Source organism: Sceloporus undulatus, chromosome 1 (genome assembly GCF_019175285.1).
Source record: "Sceloporus undulatus isolate JIND9_A2432 ecotype Alabama chromosome 1, SceUnd_v1.1, whole genome shotgun sequence".
NCBI classification, from domain to species: Eukaryota; Metazoa; Chordata; class Lepidosauria; order Squamata; family Phrynosomatidae; genus Sceloporus; species Sceloporus undulatus.
Genome location: NC_056522.1, coordinates 269,253,686 through 269,272,911, shown reverse-complemented (window position 1 = coordinate 269,272,911; position 19,226 = coordinate 269,253,686). Strand labels below are relative to the sequence as shown.

Below are 19,226 nucleotides of genomic sequence, written 5' to 3'. Positions count from 1 at the left end.
GTGTTGACTCAGCATTCAACAATTGATGGAATGGGTCTACTCCAGTTAAGACTAACCAAAGGTTTTCTGTTGTGGAGTCCATTCCTGTCTCTATTTATTCGAAATTTAGTCCGGTTTCCCCCAATAGAACCTACTCCCTCTGAACTGTGCTTATGACTGCAAGCCTGATCAATCAAATGGCAAGTAAAACAAAGCATGTCCCTCTTTTGTTCTCAAGTAGTTATATCCATAGCCTGATGGTAAACAGGTAGAAGTCATCATCATCTGATGGGAATATTTCTGATTCATGGTAAAGTGGTTATTTATCAGTACCTATTACTCTGTTACAGCAAAACCAACAAATCATCTTAAAGAACAACCAAGATGACTAGAGCAGTGTTCTTTAGGACCAAAATCCTTCTTTCCCTGATTGATGTCAGATATTGTTGTCTATTTATTCTTTTGTATAGAGGAGTGGGCAACTTGTGGCTTTCCCCAGATGTTGTTGAGCTATAACTCCTGTTAGTCCTAGGAGGTTATTGCACCACTAAAAATCCTGGCTTACCTCTCCCAAATTGAAGTCTAATTCAGGATGCAGCCGGGTTTACCTCCCAGATTTTGCCACTGAATCCGCTGGCCAAATACAGCCCGGTTGCAGCCCATGTCCTAGGCACATTCAGCAAACTGCTTTTCAAAGTCAGAAAGTTCCTGACTTTGAAATGTGGCTGGATAAGTGTGCCTGGGACCTGGGCTGCAGCTGGGCTGTATTTGGCTGGTGGATTCAGCAGCAAAATCCAGGCGATACAACCCAGCTGCATTCCAAATTAGACTTCAATTTGGGAGAGGTAAACCAGATTTTTAAATGGTGCGATAAACTCACTAGTCAACATAGTCAGTGGTAAGAGATGATGAGAACAGCAGTACACCAACATCTGGAAGGCCATAGGTTGCCCATTCCTCATGTAAAGGCCAATCTGTTTGCCTTTTTATAGAGTAGAATGGACTTTTCTTAGCTAAAGATAAGCTATATCAGCCTTCTTCAATCTGATACAGCATTCATTGCTTTATTTAATAATTATTATGAGCAGATTATTTGGGAGTATTTTAAAATACTTTCTGTACCTTATTGGTCTTTTATAAATGTTTAAATTAATGTTTTAATACAATTTTTGTTGATTTTTAATCTCTCTATTATTTATGGTTTTAACATTATTTTTATTTTGTATCATTGTATTTTGCATTTCCATTTTGTATTATTGTATCATCTATCTGTTAACTCTATTATCTTTTATTTTAACTTTAACTTTCATATCGGATTGGATATTTAAAAAATAAAGAAATATTTATTGCTATGTTTATGGATTGCTTGGTACAATAAAATCTCTTAGCAGTTTACATTAAGAGAGAGATTAGACGAGAGAAAGAGAGGAAGCAGTATACAAGGCAATATAAAACTAGTAAAGTGTTTGAAAATAACATGTAATTAAAACACTTCAGCATCCAACACAAAGAAGAGGAAAGTAAATAATAATTTTCAGCCAGGTATTTATTTACAGCTTTGTTTACTATACGAATATGCCTGGCTGACATTCAGTATTGCAGTTATACATTTGTAACCACAACTGTTATATATTAAATAAGTCTGTAAAACTACATTAATTGCTAACCCAGCCCATTTTAAAAGCCTCCCCAGCTGGATCCCATGAAGGAAGTCTTTTTAATTTTTGATCAGGGCACAAGGAAGAGAATGTTTCTACCTGTTTCTCACTGGTAAGTGAGGCTGTGACAATCAGAACCAGGACTCCTTTTGCAAGTCCTTGGTCCAAAACACACTGCAGATATAAATCAGTTTGAGGCCATTTTAACTATCCTGGTTCAATGCTAGGGAATCCTGGGAATTGTAATTTATTATGGCACCAGAGCTCTCTGACGGAAAAGACTAAATGCCTCACAAAACTACAGTTCCCTTGCATTGAGTGGTCTCAGATTGGATTATTTCTGCAGTGTTTTTTGGACCCTTGTTTCAGCCTCACTTACTGGTGGTAGTAGGGGTGGAAATGGTATCCTCCTTGCTCCCTCATCAGAAGTTGAATGGACTTTTTTTGCCTGATCTGCCAGCTGGTTCTTAAGGTACGCTGTGGGAAAGGGGAGCGCCAGGACCAGGAAAAGTTAGTTATACCTGTCTAGCTAAATAGCCAATATAGAGCACTGGTATCTGTATACACTGATTCTTGTTGTTCACACAGTGTTACCAATATCTTTTTATATTTTATTATATATAGCATTTTATATAACAGCAAGAAAAAAGACAATATTTAGTCTAAAACTACACTGGGGTGATAAGTGGGGAGAAGGAAGAAAAGTGAAAGATAAATGGGAAGAATATGCATTCAGGTCAATTATGTGTGTTTAATTTCTGTCCAGGATATGGTCTGTTGAGCCAAAAACATATTGTACAAAAAGGCAGAGTGGCTTACATCAGTCTGTGAGTGGTCTCTCTATCCAGGCACTAATTTGGTCAGTGCTTGCTTCGACCATGTTCCCTGGAGGTGGAAGGTTCGGGTTTCTTGGTCTGGATGGCTAAAGGACTATCAGGAATCCTTCATACTCCCATGCTTGATTCCACCATCAGTGAGTATCAGCTTTCTTGCCTGAAGCTACATGCAGTCAGAACTCTGTAGTCCAGTAATTCATTGCTGTTAAACTATGGACCTTATAACATGGGGGAAATCAGGCAAAATTGGGGGGTTAAAACAGTGATTATCCCGTGCAAAACACCATGTCACAATTACGATTTTCCTGGGAAAATCTGGAAAATGATTTGTTGCTGTTTATTGCCTGTTTAATAGTAATGTGTGTGAAAATTTTAATTGCAATATCGTGTTTTGCACGGAATAATCGCTGTTTATGTTATTGTATATTTGTATTGAAAATGTCCAGATGTGACAATGGTTTACTAATGTTTAAATTGGTTGCGGCTGAAGGCAAAAAGTCTACGCAGCAGACGGCTCAAGGACAATGGACGAGACAAAATGTAAACAAGACACGTTTTCTGTTTGTACTGTGATTGGTTCCTATGTTGCATGGCAACTTGTGGGAAAGGGGCTGTCCTATGTGATCACATCGTGGGAATGTTGTTCTTATGAGAGAACAAAGACTGATCTTATGTTTTAGTGTTTTTCTGTGAGTATGGACTTTGAAAGAAAGATGTGTTGTACAGTTAGTAGCTATTAGCTCATGTATATAGCAGCTAAGACAATAAAAGCCCTCATAGAGTGAAGCCTGCTATAGTGTTTGTTTCTTTAATTAAGCAGCTGTTTCACTAGGTATTGTTCCTGCAAGCTGAAGCTTGTGTTGGAGTTTCTTTGATTCTGAGTTCCAGAAGAGACTGCATCTACATCCAGTTGGCACCAGTTCAGAACCAAGGGCAAGAGACATCACCCAAGCAAATTTTTCTAACAGTTTAAACCCCCAGTTTTCCCCATGTGATAAGGTCCTATGTCTATGTTTAATGGCCTGACAAACTGTGCTCAAGCCTCTGTGGTGCTGTGTCCAGCATATTCATAAACAGCACAAGAAAGGATACTGTGTATTCCCATAAATTCCTCACAGGGAATGGCTGCAATCTTCATTGCCAACCCAAGGAACACGGAAGTACAAATAGCTGTGCACACCCTCGCACATGTCCCCTGGTGTAAATGGACAAGAGCCAAGCAACTTCCTGTAATCTCCGGCCTTGTAGTTTGTGTTCAGTAAAGAGACACTGGAATGTGATTTGCAGTAAAATGTCCATGCACACCTTCCAACAGATCCTCAAGCTTCAGTTTGCATGCCAGCTGCTAAGATAAGGCATATGTGTACATGGTGGGAACTCTTGGTAACAGTATTTTGTGAAAGGGATGCTGAAGCAGTTGTACCACACTACTTTAACTGTCATGGCTCAGTGCTATGGCATTCTGCGATTTGTGGTTTTGGGAAATATTAAGCCTTCTCTGTCATAGAACTCTGGTGCCACAACAAACTACAAAGCCCAGGATTCCATAGGATGGAGCCATGACAATTAAAGCAATATCAAATTGCATTAATTATGCATTGTGGCTTCAGACTCTTTACTGTGGTCCACATCAGAAACCATCCTCCACCAGAGGCAGTTAATGCTATGCCTTTGGCATATCAGACTTTTTGGCCTCAACAAACAGGAAAAAATATAACCTTAAATATAACCCTTTCCCTACAAAAATAGCTGTGACAGCTAGGTAAATGTGGCATTTTTCACATTTTGTATTTTCCTGCTCCTGTTCCACTTTATTGACCATCTCTTATGAAGCTGGGAAACTCATGACACAATGATGCCACCTCAAACATTTTGCATTACCCAACATCTCAGAGAGAATATTCTTTCAAACAATGTATTAATATTTAACCATAGGCCATTTCAAGTCCAACAAAATACAATGGAATAAATGTCTGTTGGCATCAGCACAGACATTTAAAGGGTAAGCACATATTTACAGAAACTTTTTTTTAAGTCATTTGGGTGTAATTTTAAAACATACTAAAAATTACCACAGGATCAGCCTTTTCCAATAATCAAAAGTCCCCTGCAGTCTCATGTCATTGATTTAAGATTCTCAGGCCTGGACCAGATGGACCAAATGAAGTGGCTTCTGGCCACTTTGGAGACATGGTGTTCAAATGATGCATGCCTCCAAAGTGGCCCAAAGTTGTGCTTTAGCTGTGCTCCAGTCTTTTGGACAAAAGCAAAAAGGAACTGGCATAATCTGGCTCCTGGTGGCTTGGGTTGGGTCCTGTGGCCGCAGCCTGCTTTGGGAGTGGGTTGTGCTGTCAGTACAGTCCTGACCCACTTGCAACCAGAGTGGAATCAGGCTGCTCTTTTATGCCTGTCTGCTCTGGCCCTGAGTCTCACATTCTTTGCTGCTAATGCAGATGGTGCAACTTGATGTGATATATGAATAGCAGGGAGGTTACTATGGGCCAGAGCAGACAGCCAGGAAGGGGCAGCTTGAAGCTACCCCTGTCAAAGATGGATTGGGGCCATGGTAAACACATGCTGCAGCCCCAATTCACCTTGAACCCAATCCAAATAGAAGCATAAAAAGTCCACTCCTATTTGGGCCATAAAAGAGCTGACTTTCCTGGCCACCCGGCAGCCAAAGGTGGCTACAAGATGCTCCGGTGGCATGTGGTGGGTAGATGCCCAGAAATGCGATTTTTTTCAGCTGTCTGTTTTGGCCCTATGTTCTGTATTATTATTATTAATAATAATAATAATAATAATAATAATAATAATAATAATTTGTATCCTGCCTCTCCTTGTATTGGATCGAGGCAGGTAATAACAAAAAAAAAAAAAACAAAAAAAAATGACTATCAATAGATGAAAGCATAACAGGACATATTAGATCCTAGTTCCCCAATCTCCCTCCCACCTTAAAATACCATTAAAAACAATTCCCAATAAAATGGTTAATAAAATAAATTTTGATCAAAGTCCGGTAATGGAGAGTGAAAATTCTGAGGAGATCAGTTTGGGAAGGCCTACCAGAAGAGATCCGTTTTTATTGTCTTCTTAAAGACCTCCAAAGATGTTATAAGGCGGATCTCATCCGGCAGGTCATTCCAAATTTTTGGAGCAGCAACAGAGAATGTCCTCTGGGAAGTCGTCTTCAGTCTAGTTCTCTCTAACTGCAGTAGGTTCTTCCCAGAGGGCCTGAGAGTGCAGGAAGGATTGTATGGGAGGAGGTGTTCCCTCAGGTAAGCTGGGCACAAGCCATGCAGGGCTTTATAGGTAATAACCCACACCTTATACTGTGCCCAGAAGCTAATGGGCAGCCAGTGTAGGGATTTTAAGATAGGTGTAATAGAATCAAATTTGGAACTCCCTGTCACCAATCTGGCTGCCATATTTTGGACCAATTGCAGCTTCTGAACGTGGCATGAGGGTTGCCCCATGTAGAGCGCATTGCAGAATTTGAGACAAGAGGTTACCCGTGAATGTACAGCCGTTTCTAGGTTTTCGCATTCCAGGAAGGGTCATAGCTGGTGAATCAGCCGAAGCTGATAATGGGTGCAACTACTGTAGATTGTATCTGAACATGAGACAACAGACATTCTGTTGGAGAGGTGCACAGTGGGCATTATGGTGAAGTAATGAACAAAATCCTGTACATAGCCATATCACATAAAGAAACACAAGGATATCTACCCTGCAAATAAATGACTGGCAACTGTTGAAATCTTAATTTGGTAAAGGTTTTCTTCAAACATGGTTGAAAAATAATCACGAACCTGTTTGTTTGTTTTTAATAACAGCAAACTGCCAGGAAGAGCAGTTACTACTAATCCCCCCCCCCCCCCACGTTCAATGGATACATGGAAATTGGTGAAAGCTAGGTGAAAGTCAAGCATGACCACCAGCTCTACAGAATATATATTCATTCTGCACTGGCACATCAGCACCCATTCCCCATACTGAGCATGCATTTCAAAGATAAACCTAACTGGAAAAGGCATTATGAAACAGTCAAATTTTCAATATCAAGAAATATACAACACATCTCAAAGGAGTGTGTTTTTTTCTCCAGGGATGGTCAGTTGGAGAAGACCGGTTTAAAAATGTTTGTTGGGACAGAGAGAACAATAGAAGCTGTTGATTTTGGCAGGAGTTATATTATATATAACATCTCATTTTGGTCTTTGGCTATTGTTCTTGTGTGCCACATTGCTCATGTTAAAGGAGGAGGAAGAGGGAGAGAGGAATGATCAATTCACAGCACCCAAAGCATCATTTTCTTTCACTTTCAACTAAGGAAATGCAGCTGTCTGCCTTGATCACAAATGTTTCCTGAGAAGGAAGCAGGCAGAATACAAAACTGAGCAAAGGGTTTTCAGCCCAATCAGGTAAAGGAAGCACGCAAAGCCAAAGGCAAGGATGCTTCTATCACTATTCTTCCCAAGAGTGGGAGCAAATTATAAGTACTCTTCATATGTCACATATTGCATTGGTCTGGGTACCATATCCCCCAAAGTTTTATTATCCCATAGGCCTGCTGTAATATTAAAACTGTGGCTTACTGCTCTCTCTCTCAAGAAAGGTCTTGATGCCACAACAGAGCCAGTCATTTAAATTCTCCTTGCCACTTGTTCCTAGCAAAGTGAGAGATGCTTGGCAAAAACCCACACAATAGGCACTCTTGCTCTGATGTTGCCAGGCCTTTAAAGGTTATAGCAACATCACTAAGGGAAGCCATTGAAAAATAGTTCCCATACAGCTCTAGTAATGCTATTGCAATCATCACTTCTCATCTAAGGATTGAAATAATATTCAGAGAGAATGGAGCAGGAGGATTTCAGTGCAGTTTCTCAAGAAGTGTGTAGAAACATATGTGATTTTTCTATGTAGGAAGCAGTGCAATTTTCACTGAGTTTGGGGTGTGTGTGTGGGATTTTTGTGTGCAAAGGAATCACACTTCTGCACAAAATAATTCTGCAGAATGCTTTGCAAGATGTGAACACTGAGAGAATACTGCATGGAAATATTTTCTCTCTCACACACAGTAAAGACAAAGCTATGGGGATGTCCTTGGATGTGAGGGTAATAAAGGTAAAGATTTACATCCCTGCTCCCAGCACAGCGTATTATTACCTCTTTTGCTGAATCCACCATTTTTGACTGACACATCTCATTTTCAATATTGCTTTCTTCACCAAAGGGTGACCTCTTCCCACAGCAAAGAAACTAAAAGGGGAAAAAATGGACAAAATGTCATGCATATCATTGTTTATCTCTTTTTTAGACAAGAGACGCCATAGGAATTATCTTTATGTTGGATGAGTTACCACCTTATAAAATTACCCTCTTAACCCTTGTATATATTTGCAAACCTTTGGATTATTCCTGAGTTTTCAGATAACTCTCTCTTGTGCATGGCTGACACAATATCATCTCCAAAAGCATAAGCATAAGATGACTCACATATCTATCAATATATGTGACAAGTGGAGCTCTACAACAAAATGTTTAGTATGGAGTGCTTCTGTGCTGCTTCTTTTGGAATCGATTTACCAATACAGAGTGAAGCTGAATCAAAAACTGGTTTAAATGTAAGTGGGAATGAGCCCTAGATTGCCAAAATTTGGTTCTAGCTTTGGGATATTTCCTCCACTATATCAGTCCTGGTAACTCAGGGAATTTTGGAATACCTGCTTAGCATATCACAATGCTGTCTGGGTGCTGAAATTCACTCTTTGCATGATCCACTTGTCTTACAGGACATTTGTTTACACTAAGAGCCAAACAGAACAAAGTGGGGGGCGGAGGCTTGGCTAGATGCCCAATTCTGTCTTGTGGGCAATAAACAGCTGCTTTGTATTGTAGTCACACAGACTGGTTAATGAAGCCTGTCTCATTCAGTCCTTGGCAAAAGAAGAAAGCAAAGTCCATTTTTTGTTTTCCTACGGAATGGAAGTTCACTCCTATGGGCAACTTCCAAGAGATGGAGGGCTACATTGGACTGTTCTCAACAAGAGCCATGCTACCATTACTGCCTCCAACTCTTGGTGGCCTCTGCTTAATTTTGGTGGCAGATGCTGATATTTCTCCCATCATTGCTGCTGGTGCCAAATTTGGTGGCAACTCCAGTGGCTCTCTCTTGTACAAGAAGAATGTGTTAGAGACTCTGTCTCACTATGGAATTCTCCAAGAGTGGGCCCATACCCTCCAACATTTCACAGATGAAAACCAGAACACATATGACCAAGTAGCATCAGGGTGTAGTCAAGATGGCAAAAGTTGTCAGTGAGGAAGACCACACAAGCTAGGAGAGACTGCAGCAGTTTGCTTTCTTCTGCGTCTCTTGAGGAGGCCAAGATTCCCCACCTCTCCTCCAAGCCCCTCCCCTCCCCTTAAGCTAATGAGTGAGAACTTTGTTTGCACTTTAAACTAAGTTTGAAACAACTGAAACAAGTTGAGGGCAAAAAAGGAAAATGGGAGGAGGAGAGAGAAACTGAAACATTTTAAAAACAGCTGAAATAATTGGATGTCAGAGGATTAACAGGGAACATCATTGCCAAAATGGGACAGTTGGAGGCTATATGGGCCTAGACCCATTCTTTCTTTCCAAGAATGAAAAGTCAAGGGAACATGTTTTGTAGTACTGACAGATTTCAGCAGTATTTTATTACCGATAGTGATGGTGACAGTGCTGCTAGTATCAGAAGGCAATGGCAACTGGTGGCTCGCATGTCATTGAAGCAGTGAATCCACTCTAGGATTCAACTCCAAAGGAGCTATCCAAAATGCTGAGCCTATTTTGGGTATAGAGTTTAGTATATTGACTAGCTCTTTTTAAGTTCAGACTTACAGCCTGGGGTGGTTCACTGCACACTGACATGGAAGCTCCCAGCTGCCACTATCAACAGCTATGATGGTGGCAAAGGGAAGACAGGGGACAGATAAGAGGGGTTGGTAGCCCTGCTTTATAAACGTACCTGGAAGTAATCACTATTCAGTTCAGGGGGACTGTAAGAAAGACAGTATTTTGTAGTATTTTTTTTAGTTTGTTTTTATTTTTATTTAAAAAAAATATATTGAGCATTCTACAACCATATCTGATTTCCAGTATGCTTGGGTAGAAATAAAATTTATAGTTTATTATTTTTCTGTATCCATAAAAATAATGTTATTCTCCTTCCTGCCTTGAAGTCCCATAATCAGAACACAAGACTTGTAGTTATTGCTGAGGAAATATTTCAAAACAACAGCAAAAAGTGCCTGACATTAAACTCAAAATATGGCTTTGACCTCTCTATGGTGAGAAGTGTAAGGCTGGTGAAGAAAGAAAGGGAGGAGTTCTTAAATGAAATGAACTCAAGTTGATTTTCTCCTGTGGCTCTAATATTATCAAAACACACACCTACAGGGAAAGGACTTGGTATTTCCTTTAGTCAGCTATTTGTAGAGGGTTCTGCATATTTCTCTCTCTTTCCTATAGACATTCCAACTATGCTGTTTTGTCTCACACATGCCTATGATGCTGCTATTTCTTTCAAGCTTCACATTCTAGCTGAAGGAAGTTGCTGCTGTTAGCTAGTTTGCTGCTTGGAATGTAACACTTCTCCTTCTACTCCACTCCCTTTTGGGCAGCCTCCCCACACCTTCCCTGTAAGAACATCTTACACGTCTCTTCTCCATGCCAGAAATCCTTCAGCTGGGCAGCATAAACAGCAGTTCATAGGCATCAACGAGTTAATAATTTTCAGTGAGCAAACTAATTCCATTCATTCAACTATGCTGTGTGACATTCTGTTTCATGGTGGCCAGAATTTCTTTGGCCTGTTACAGACAGCCAAAATAAAGCTGCTTCGAGTCACAGTGGAGGTATGGTGTTTCAATGATGCATGCGTCCTAAGAGTCCAGAAGTCGCACCAAAGCCATGCTCCAGCCCTGACATCTAGTTCCAACAAAGGATTCAGGAATATAGGGCATGACAGAATTAACTGCACCCAGACTTAAAAGTTTGGTGCCACTTCTTGCTATCATAGGTAACATTCTATAGGTAATAGCAGAGCAGATAACCAAAGTAAAAAATATTAGCAGTCGAATGGGACATTTGATGCTTGCTGTAATAGGTACGTTGCCCCATATTGGTATAGCTGGGGGTGGGCAACCAACAGAGGCTGGATTTATATCACAGGACCCCTGAGAGCCACATCCCTCATTTTTATAGCCACAAATGGTCAATAGCACCTAGTAAAACCTTCAGGAGATGTGAGTAGCCATTTTAGCCTGATTTGGGGCCTTTCCTAACTATATGTAGAGCCACATGGAGTTCTTTTTTCAAAACTGGTACTGGTTGCGCCTTGAAAAACTGCATATACCTACTGACAGCATTTTACCCACCTTCTTCTGGATATTTGCTAATTTCTCACATAAGCCATTGTAAAGAACTAAAATGTCTGAGCTCCACATTACAAGAAGTAGCACTTTTTGTTTAAAGGCATGAAGGGCAACATACAATTAAAGTCAGGGCATTTAAAAGAGAGCCCTGCAGGCACCAACATTGTTATTGTTTTGGGCTAGGTGAAGATATTTTTCATTTTCTCAAACTTTAAATTTATTTACATTTATTGTAATGTATTTTTTTAAATGTGATATTGTTTTGTTCCACATTTATTTGTATATTTTACCTTGTTTTTATATGCCCTGCCCCAGAAATTCCACTGAAGGGTTCTACAGAAATGTTTGATGAATAAAAATGGCCAGTTGGTATTAACAGGAACTAAAACTATCTCAGCTCTGTCCTATGGGAACAACATAGCCTTAAAAGCACATAAATTTGGCTGGCTTGTGCTCAAGCCATTATTTCTAGACTTTAGAAGTGAGAAAAGAATTCTGGTAAAGCAAAACATCAGGTTGTTTCTTAATTAGATATGAAATTCTAAAAACTAGTTTAGTTGGAACTGCCTTTATTGAATCATATGAATGTGTCACCGTTTGGTGGATGGTTTGTAGCTCCTCTCTTTTACTGTTGGAAGTGTTGCTTCTCACATCCTCATAAACAAAGTCATATACATCCATCATGGCATCTTCAACCTGTAGGAATAGCATGCCCATTAATAGAGATATGTAGATGCTAGTCATTCTTTGAGGATCTCACAAGAAGACCATCATGTTAGTTACACCTAATTGTTCTCCGTTTACAGAAGAAAGTGCACAAGATAATACCAGGTGCAGAATCCATTTTCCTTTCCTTTCTTTTCTTAAGCATCATCATCATCATCATCATCATCATCAAACTCTAACAATGCCTGGGCAGATCTACAAACTTCAGTATCACTGAATTTTTCATTCCCTTGACAACATATTTCAGTCCATGTTTCTATCTATTTGAGAACACAATCAAATTTATAAAAGAAAGTCAGATGAAAATTCAGACAAATTCAAACAAATGTTGTGTTCATTTTTCCTTATACTATACTATATATACATGACTTTTTTGCTTTTACTAGTGTGCTTTTTGCAAGGATACTTTTCTATTTGATGCATTTTTGTATGTATTTCCCTGGATATATTTTGTATGCACGTAACCTTAATATAAAAATATCTGTATGTATTTTGGGTTATACACCGGACTGAAAAATTCTAAAAAGTGTAAGCTTTGGTGTGCAATAGCATTCCAGCTTGTAAACTGAATCTGATGAGGTTGTACAAACATTCAGTCTATTGAATTATGTCTACACTCCTGTTATGGGCTACAAAGTTATTTTGTAAAGGTTGCAGTAAAGGTTGCTGTGAAAAACTTTAAAATAGGATAGGTGGATGAATAAAAATTTCTGTGTCTGTGTTTGTGTCTGGTATCTCCTCTCATCATGCCCCTCCCCGCACTAGTAAATTATAAAAAAAGTGATGTAAATTCAGCAAAATCATGGAAGTCTTGCTCAATCTGCATTTTAATTAAAATGTTATATAGAATCCTTTTGTATAGAGACAGCATGGTATAGTGATTTGAATGCTGGGTTCTATTCCCTGCTTGACCATAAAACCCCACTGGGTTGTAATGGTAAACCCCCTCTAAAGAAACTTGCTAAATTTTGCCTCATGGTCGCCGTAAGTCAGAAAAACTTGAAGTCACACAATAACAGCAACAGGGAGTGCAGAGCCCCATTGTTACAACACCTTCACTGCCTGCTAGTCTGTTTCTGGGCATCTGGCTTAATAAGATTACATGTTAAAGGGACCTAGGAGTCCTAGTGGACCAAAAGTTGAACATGAGTTTGATGTGGCAAGTAAAAAGGCCAATGTGATTCTAGGCTGATATGATAGCCTCGTTTAAATATTTGAATGGGTGTCATACTGAGGATGGAACAAGCTTGTTTTCTGCTGCTCCAGAGAATAAGACCTGAAACAATGGATGCAAGCTCCAGGAAAAGAGATTCCACCTCAACATTAGAATGGACTTCCTGACAGTGAGAGCTGTTCAACAGTGGAACACACTTCCTCAGAGAGTGGTGGAGTCTCCTTCTTTGCAGGTTTTTAAACAGAGGCTGGATGGCCTTATGATGAGGGTGCTTTGATTGTGAGTTACTGCAAGGCAGTGGGTAGACTGGATGGCCCTTGTGGTCTCTTCCAACTCTACGATTCTACGATTCTGTGATTCTATGATTCTACAATTCAAAGAGTGGGTTATGACCTATAAAGCTCTCAGGTCCTGGTTATCTGAAGCACTGTATCCTCCCACATGAACCTGCCTCTGTTTTGAGATTTTCTTGGGAGGCCCTTCTCTCTATTCCATCATCCTCATAGTTATATCTGGTGGGAAGCCTTTTCGGTGGCTGCTCCCAGGCTCTGGAATTAATCTCTGGAGAGATTAGAATGTCAATTTCCTTGCTTCCTTTTTGTAGGCAGGTAAAAACTTTTTTCTCTCATGGCAGGTCTTTGAGGACTAATTGCGCATGGGAAACAGGTCTTCTATAATTTGCTGGACTTCCTATTTGTTGTTTTCTTTTGACTGATTTCTTTTTTTTTAACTGGTTTTAACTTTTTGGTAGTTTAATTACATTTTTGACTTTTTTAATGCTATGAATTTTTAGCTAGATTTGTTTGCCATGTTGTAAGCAGCCTTGATTCCCAAACTTGGGGGAAAGGCAGTATATCAATATAATATTAATGATAATCTCAATTGTTAGTCCCAGTTGAAATAGATCTACTGACTCAATGGCACTTACAAATATGGTTGCATGTCTGGCATATTCCCAGGCCCAAACTAGTTTCCAGACCTAAGTCTAAGTAAGGGTAAGGATATCATTAAGTACTATGAATTAAGTATCAACTTCTGTTGCTCACAGCTTATTGTTCAAACATACGCACGCGCACACAGAGTATATTTTCCTGTTTGGAAATTAGGACAGAAATCTTAGCTAATGGGGCTGTTTCAAGAACAAGGTGAAATGAAGGAATTATTCCTTCTTACTTACTGAGTGAGTGAGGAAAAGGTGCTTCCAGCCAGAATTCCATAGCACTGAGCTATGGCAGTTAAAGTGGTGTCAGACTTGATTATTTCTGCAGTGTGGATGTAGCCGAAGTAAACGTATAGTCCCCTTAAAGACTCTTTGCAAATTACAGCAAGAAATCAATTAAGCCTTGCTAATTGTAGCAAGCTGCTGTTCTGCTAGATGATCTAAAAATTTGCACACAGCTCTTCTTCTTTTGAACTCAGCACTCCCGAAAACTGAAAAATTTGCATCTACATCTCCCACTGGAGATGACACATGAAAATCATACTTACAAATATTTTGGGTCACCAAATCCTAATTCAGGCCCATAGCTAGGCCTTTAGGGGCCTTGGGGCAGAAAGCACATTTGGGGCCCCTATATTTTACACGGGGTGTGCATTGATGATGTGGCTTATGCACCATGTCCAAATGGCATGGCACATGAGGAATGTCACAGCACCGCTTCAGGGTGCTTATGGCGCCTCTGTTGCGATGGACAAAGAAGCCACGTTTCATGGCTCTTTTTTCTGAGCACATCATTGCCACAGCGACTGAGGGAGAAAGGAGCGAACTCTGGCCACCTCTTTCTCCTCATCTGTACAGCTCCTTAATTTAAAAGGTTTATTATACGTCACAAAAATGTCAGTTCATTTTTAATTTTCTTGTATTCTCTTTGGGGGCTCCTTTGGCTGGGGGCCCCGGGGCCGTGCCTCAGTTGCCCCAGCCTAGCTACGGGCCTGTCCCCATTGTTTCTTTGAGTCTATTCTGGTTGCCACTAGAAGGTGGAAGGAGGCTTTATGGTGCATAACAACAACAACAACAACAATAACAATCTGATACAAAACAATAATAATCTGGTACAAAATCTACAGCATTGGTTAAAAAATGAAACTATCAGAAGTGACATCAGCTGTGCTATGCAAAAGAACCCAGAGAAACACTCAAATGCATTTATGCATCTGTTAAAATATGAAATGCTGCCACAATCCCTCTGAGAAGAATAAGAAGTTTCTCATCAGAACAGTGATTCCAAGAAGCAAGCATCTGGGGATGCTTAATTAACCAATTCCTGTTACAGTTACTCAGTTATGGGTATGGGATTATCATGCTGAAGAGCCCTCCCCCCACACACATTTCTTTAAATTTTACCATTCATCATTTCTATGAATATAAAAGTGCCCCATTTATACTCCAAGAGCAAACAATCGCCTTTCTTTTTAAAGTATTTGGTAGCCAGTAAATTAATTTGAGTGGCTATTCCCATGCTTCCTCAAAGCTTCCCACAGTCCAAGCTCTGCCTTAATTCTAACTCTCAGCATCACTGGAAGGCTGTACCTCTGCCTTCCCCAGCATCATTGTCCCCTCTTTTATTCACAGGTACTTTGGTTACCTTTGTATGTTCTGAAAGCCCCTGTTACAGTTATCAATCCATAAACAGTTTGATGCAATGTTAAGGTGTCAGCATGAGCAGATGTAGTCTGTGATGACATACACAGCACCACCAGATTTAGGGATTGTAAATAACACATAAATTCAGCCATGCAGAAAGGTGTGGGGTGGGGGGAAGAAACTTGTAAGAAAGAACACTGCCGAATACCCCCCTTCTGCATTTCTGATAGAACCCAACAGCCAAAAGGTGAGATTTGCCAGATCAAACAAAACCAAAACCTTCTTTTATCTTTTATGTGTTCCTAAACACCCCCCCTTCCTGTCCTCACATTTTTGGGGAAATCCAGATCTTGTCTAGGTGTCGTAAAGTTCATGAAGCGTCATCAATCACAATCAAACTACTTCATTTCCCAAACATTATGGGGGCTATACAGATGGCCCCTAAGGAGTGGTGGAACACCACCCCTTTCCTTACTCAAATGGAGCCATGGCAACCGCACAACACGGCCCCAATCTGGCCTTTCCACAACACAAAAAAGGGCCTGTACTCTAGCCACTGCTGTGGTGCCTTTTTGCTGTTTCTTCATCGCATGTAAGTGCTGAAGACATGGTGTGACGCCACCCACCATCGGGTCAGGCGGGCAGCAAGGGGACAGCATCTAGGTGGCCACCGTGCAGACGCCATGCCCCCACTCTGCCCCAAGGCTGGCTCTTTATGCTGGTCTGTGAAGGCCCAAACTCTCCACTTTGAAAACCTTCTTGGGTTCCATTAGAGGCATTCAAACTTGGGAATTCTCATGGATTAGGGTTGGTTTTAAGGTTGTAAATATTACTCCTAAAGTGAAACCTTTTTGCTGCAGTCAGCCTCTCCCCTGCAGATGTACTGTGACTATTACCCTGGGGCCTTGGTCTGAGTTCCTTTGTCTGCAATGTCTGCTTTCTAGAGCTGCTTCTCCATGTTTCGTGGTTCACACTGATACTACTTCCCTGTTCTCTGTGGATTCTTCATTCAGGATGGGTAACTGCACCCCCTTTCCCAATTCTTTAAGTCTGCTCTACTATTTTGTTAGCTCTGTAAGTTGGTTGTCTGGATGAGTTATTTACTGTATGTATATATATATATGCTCTTTATATTTCTTCCAATAAAAGTGGAGATATTTTCACATGCCTGGCATCTTTATCAGTTATTACTGGTATAGCTGGTGCTGGATCCTGCAAATTATGTTACTTCCTCTTGCATAGCCAAGTCGAGTGTTCCTCAAACTAATTAAAGATAGATTGCTGCTGTCAGTGGAGGTTCTCCTAGCCCCACAAATTTAGGGTAATACTTTCTTGTGGTATTCTGCTACCTGTTGGTGTTATCTAACTGGGTCACTTCCCCAACACTCTTAGCCCAATTGCTGCACCCAAAAACACAACCTACTTGACAAGCAACCCCTCAGAACATATCAAGGAATGTTCTGTCTCTGTCACTAAATCTTACGACCAGCCATAGCGGCTTGCTGAATTGGCATGATATTTTCATCAAATGGGGTTGAGGAATTAGATCTGCCACCTTGTTGCTCTGGGAATAAATTTATGTGTGGCATTTTACTGACTATGCATTTTTTTTACTGCAGTGTATAATTTTGTGGAAGATAGAAAATAATAATTACATAGACTGATGGAAAGCTGCTAAAATGAAGGAAGAGTAGAGGTAAACAGCATTTGACTACATGCTAAGTTACCTTGAGGTACATGCATTCAATCACAGGAGCAGAACCATAGCTCAATAGATGAAAACAGTTTCCATAAAGAAGGTCTGACACTCGCTTTTTAAGCGTTTAAGATGTCCTGGTTTCTTTCTTCTTTTTCCACTTTCCTTCTTTTTCCTGTTTACTGCAATTGCTGCAAACTGAGCGACTTACTTCAAGTAACCTACTTGCTGCAAACTCAATTTAGCAGCAGTAAACAGAGAGGAAGGGGTGGAATCTTGCCCTTCTGAGACAAAAGCAAACTGCTGCAGCCTCTCCTAGTTCATGTATTTTCCTCATTAATAACTTTTGCCATCTTGATCACACTCTGATGTTGCTTGCCCACAGGTCTCAGTTTTCAACTGTGAAATGTTGAAGGGTATACACTAAGGCTTTGTGGCAAACAGATTCTGTATCTACCCCCTTAAAGTGATGAATCAGACCCTTAATGTTTACTGAAAAAATGTACAGCACTGGGACTTTGGGGAAATTTCAGCCCTTGACTATTAACTAGGAATATACAATTGATCTTGGTGGATTTCCATTTTTTAAAAATTCCTTCTCTCTTCCCTTTTCTTTCACATCGATCAGTGTGGACCTGAAGGCAATCTTCACAACACAAGAATCAATAACAGATAGAACAGAGAGAACTGAGGGAAACAATAAGGGTGTATCGTCTGAGGCCCACTTAAGTCACATGAAAAATTATTACTATTTCAAATAGGCTCCTTGCACCGTTCTAAGCTGTTCAAATGGCTAAGACACCTGTCCCTAAGATTTCCTATCCAGACATCAAAAATTCAATTTAGAACTACAGTATAACTATAAAAAATTAGTAAAAAAAAAAACCCCATCAACTCTTTTTGCTTGAAGAAAAAAAAAGTTTGGGGCAAGGGGAATTTAGCGCAGAGAAAAGTGGGATGTGTGGGCAACCCTTTTCTTGCCCATCATTTATATGTGTTCCAAACTGACCCTTCTGGAAGCTTGCCCTTACAGACACACATTTTTAAAAATTATTATTATTATTATTATTATTATTATTATTATTATTATTAACCTTTATTTATAAAGCACTGTAAATTTACACAGCGCTGTACATACAATCTTTTTAATTGGACTGTTCCCTGCCCTCAGGCTTACAATCTAAAAAGACATGACACAAAGGGAGTGGTGGTGGGGAAGGGGCCTTTCTAGTAGGATAATACATATAAAATACATTGCAATATAGGAAATGATTCAATAAAACAGGCACCAAAAGAACATCAAATAGTAAGCAACAATTATGCAATGCCTGGGAAGGCTTCTCTGAACAGGATGGTCTTTAACTCTGTTTTGAAGCTGGTTAAAGAAGTGATGGCTCTTGCTCGCGGGGGAAGAAGGTTCCAGGAGTGAGGGGCAGGGAGTGAAAAGGGGCGAATCCGAGATGGGGCAGAGGACAACAAGAACCTCAGGGAAAAGTGGAAAAGTAGAAGTAGTAACAGAAAAAAGGTTAAATTAGAGGCTCCCATTATTAGAGAAGTTAGTATGGAGTAGTGGTCTGAGAAGACCAGGATATGAATCCCTTATTGGCCACAGAAACCCACCAGATAATCTTGGGCACACTCTTTCAGGTTAAGAGGAAGGCAATGACAAACCTTCTAAACCATGATAGGTTTACCTTAGGGTCACGATAAGTCAGAAACAACATCAAGGCACAAAAGAGTTGTAGCACGACAATTCAGGAAGGATATCTAAAAGCTGATACATGTCCAGAGAAGGGTGACCAAGATGATCAAAAGTCTGGAAACCAACCTCATGAGAAATGACTTAGAGAACTGGGTATGTTTAACATGGAGAACTGAAGACAGAGAGGTGTCATGATAGCTGTCTTTAAATATCTGAAAGGATGTCATGTAAAAGATGAAGCAAGATTTTTTTTTTTTCTGCTGCTCCAGAAACTAGAACACAAACCAATGACTTCAAGAGGCTCCAGAGACTAGGACCCAGAGCAATGGATGCAAGCTGCAGGAAAAGAGATTCCACCTCAACATTAGGAGGAATTTCCTGACAGTAAGGGCTGTTCGATAGTGGAACACACTTCCTAGGAGTGTGGTGGAGTCTCCCTTTCAAACG

The 19,226-nt window shown here is 40.2% G+C and overlaps 1 protein-coding gene across 2 annotated transcripts in view; it reads right to left on the bottom strand.

Moving 5' to 3' along the window:
* Positions 1–19,226, bottom strand: part of TSPAN32 (tetraspanin 32) — a 60,962-nt gene that overhangs the window by 3,909 nt on the left and 37,827 nt on the right. Inside the window, exons 5-6 of one of the 2 annotated variants that reach the window (XM_042445626.1) lie at positions 11,492–11,593; positions 7,646–7,738 (exon numbers count right to left, since the gene is read on the bottom strand). In XM_042445626.1, the coding sequence (XP_042301560.1) occupies positions 7,646–7,738; positions 11,492–11,593 (195 nt within the window). The remainder of the gene's footprint in view (positions 1–7,645; positions 7,739–11,491; positions 11,594–19,226) is intronic. The other variant, XM_042445627.1, reaches the window with a different exon arrangement.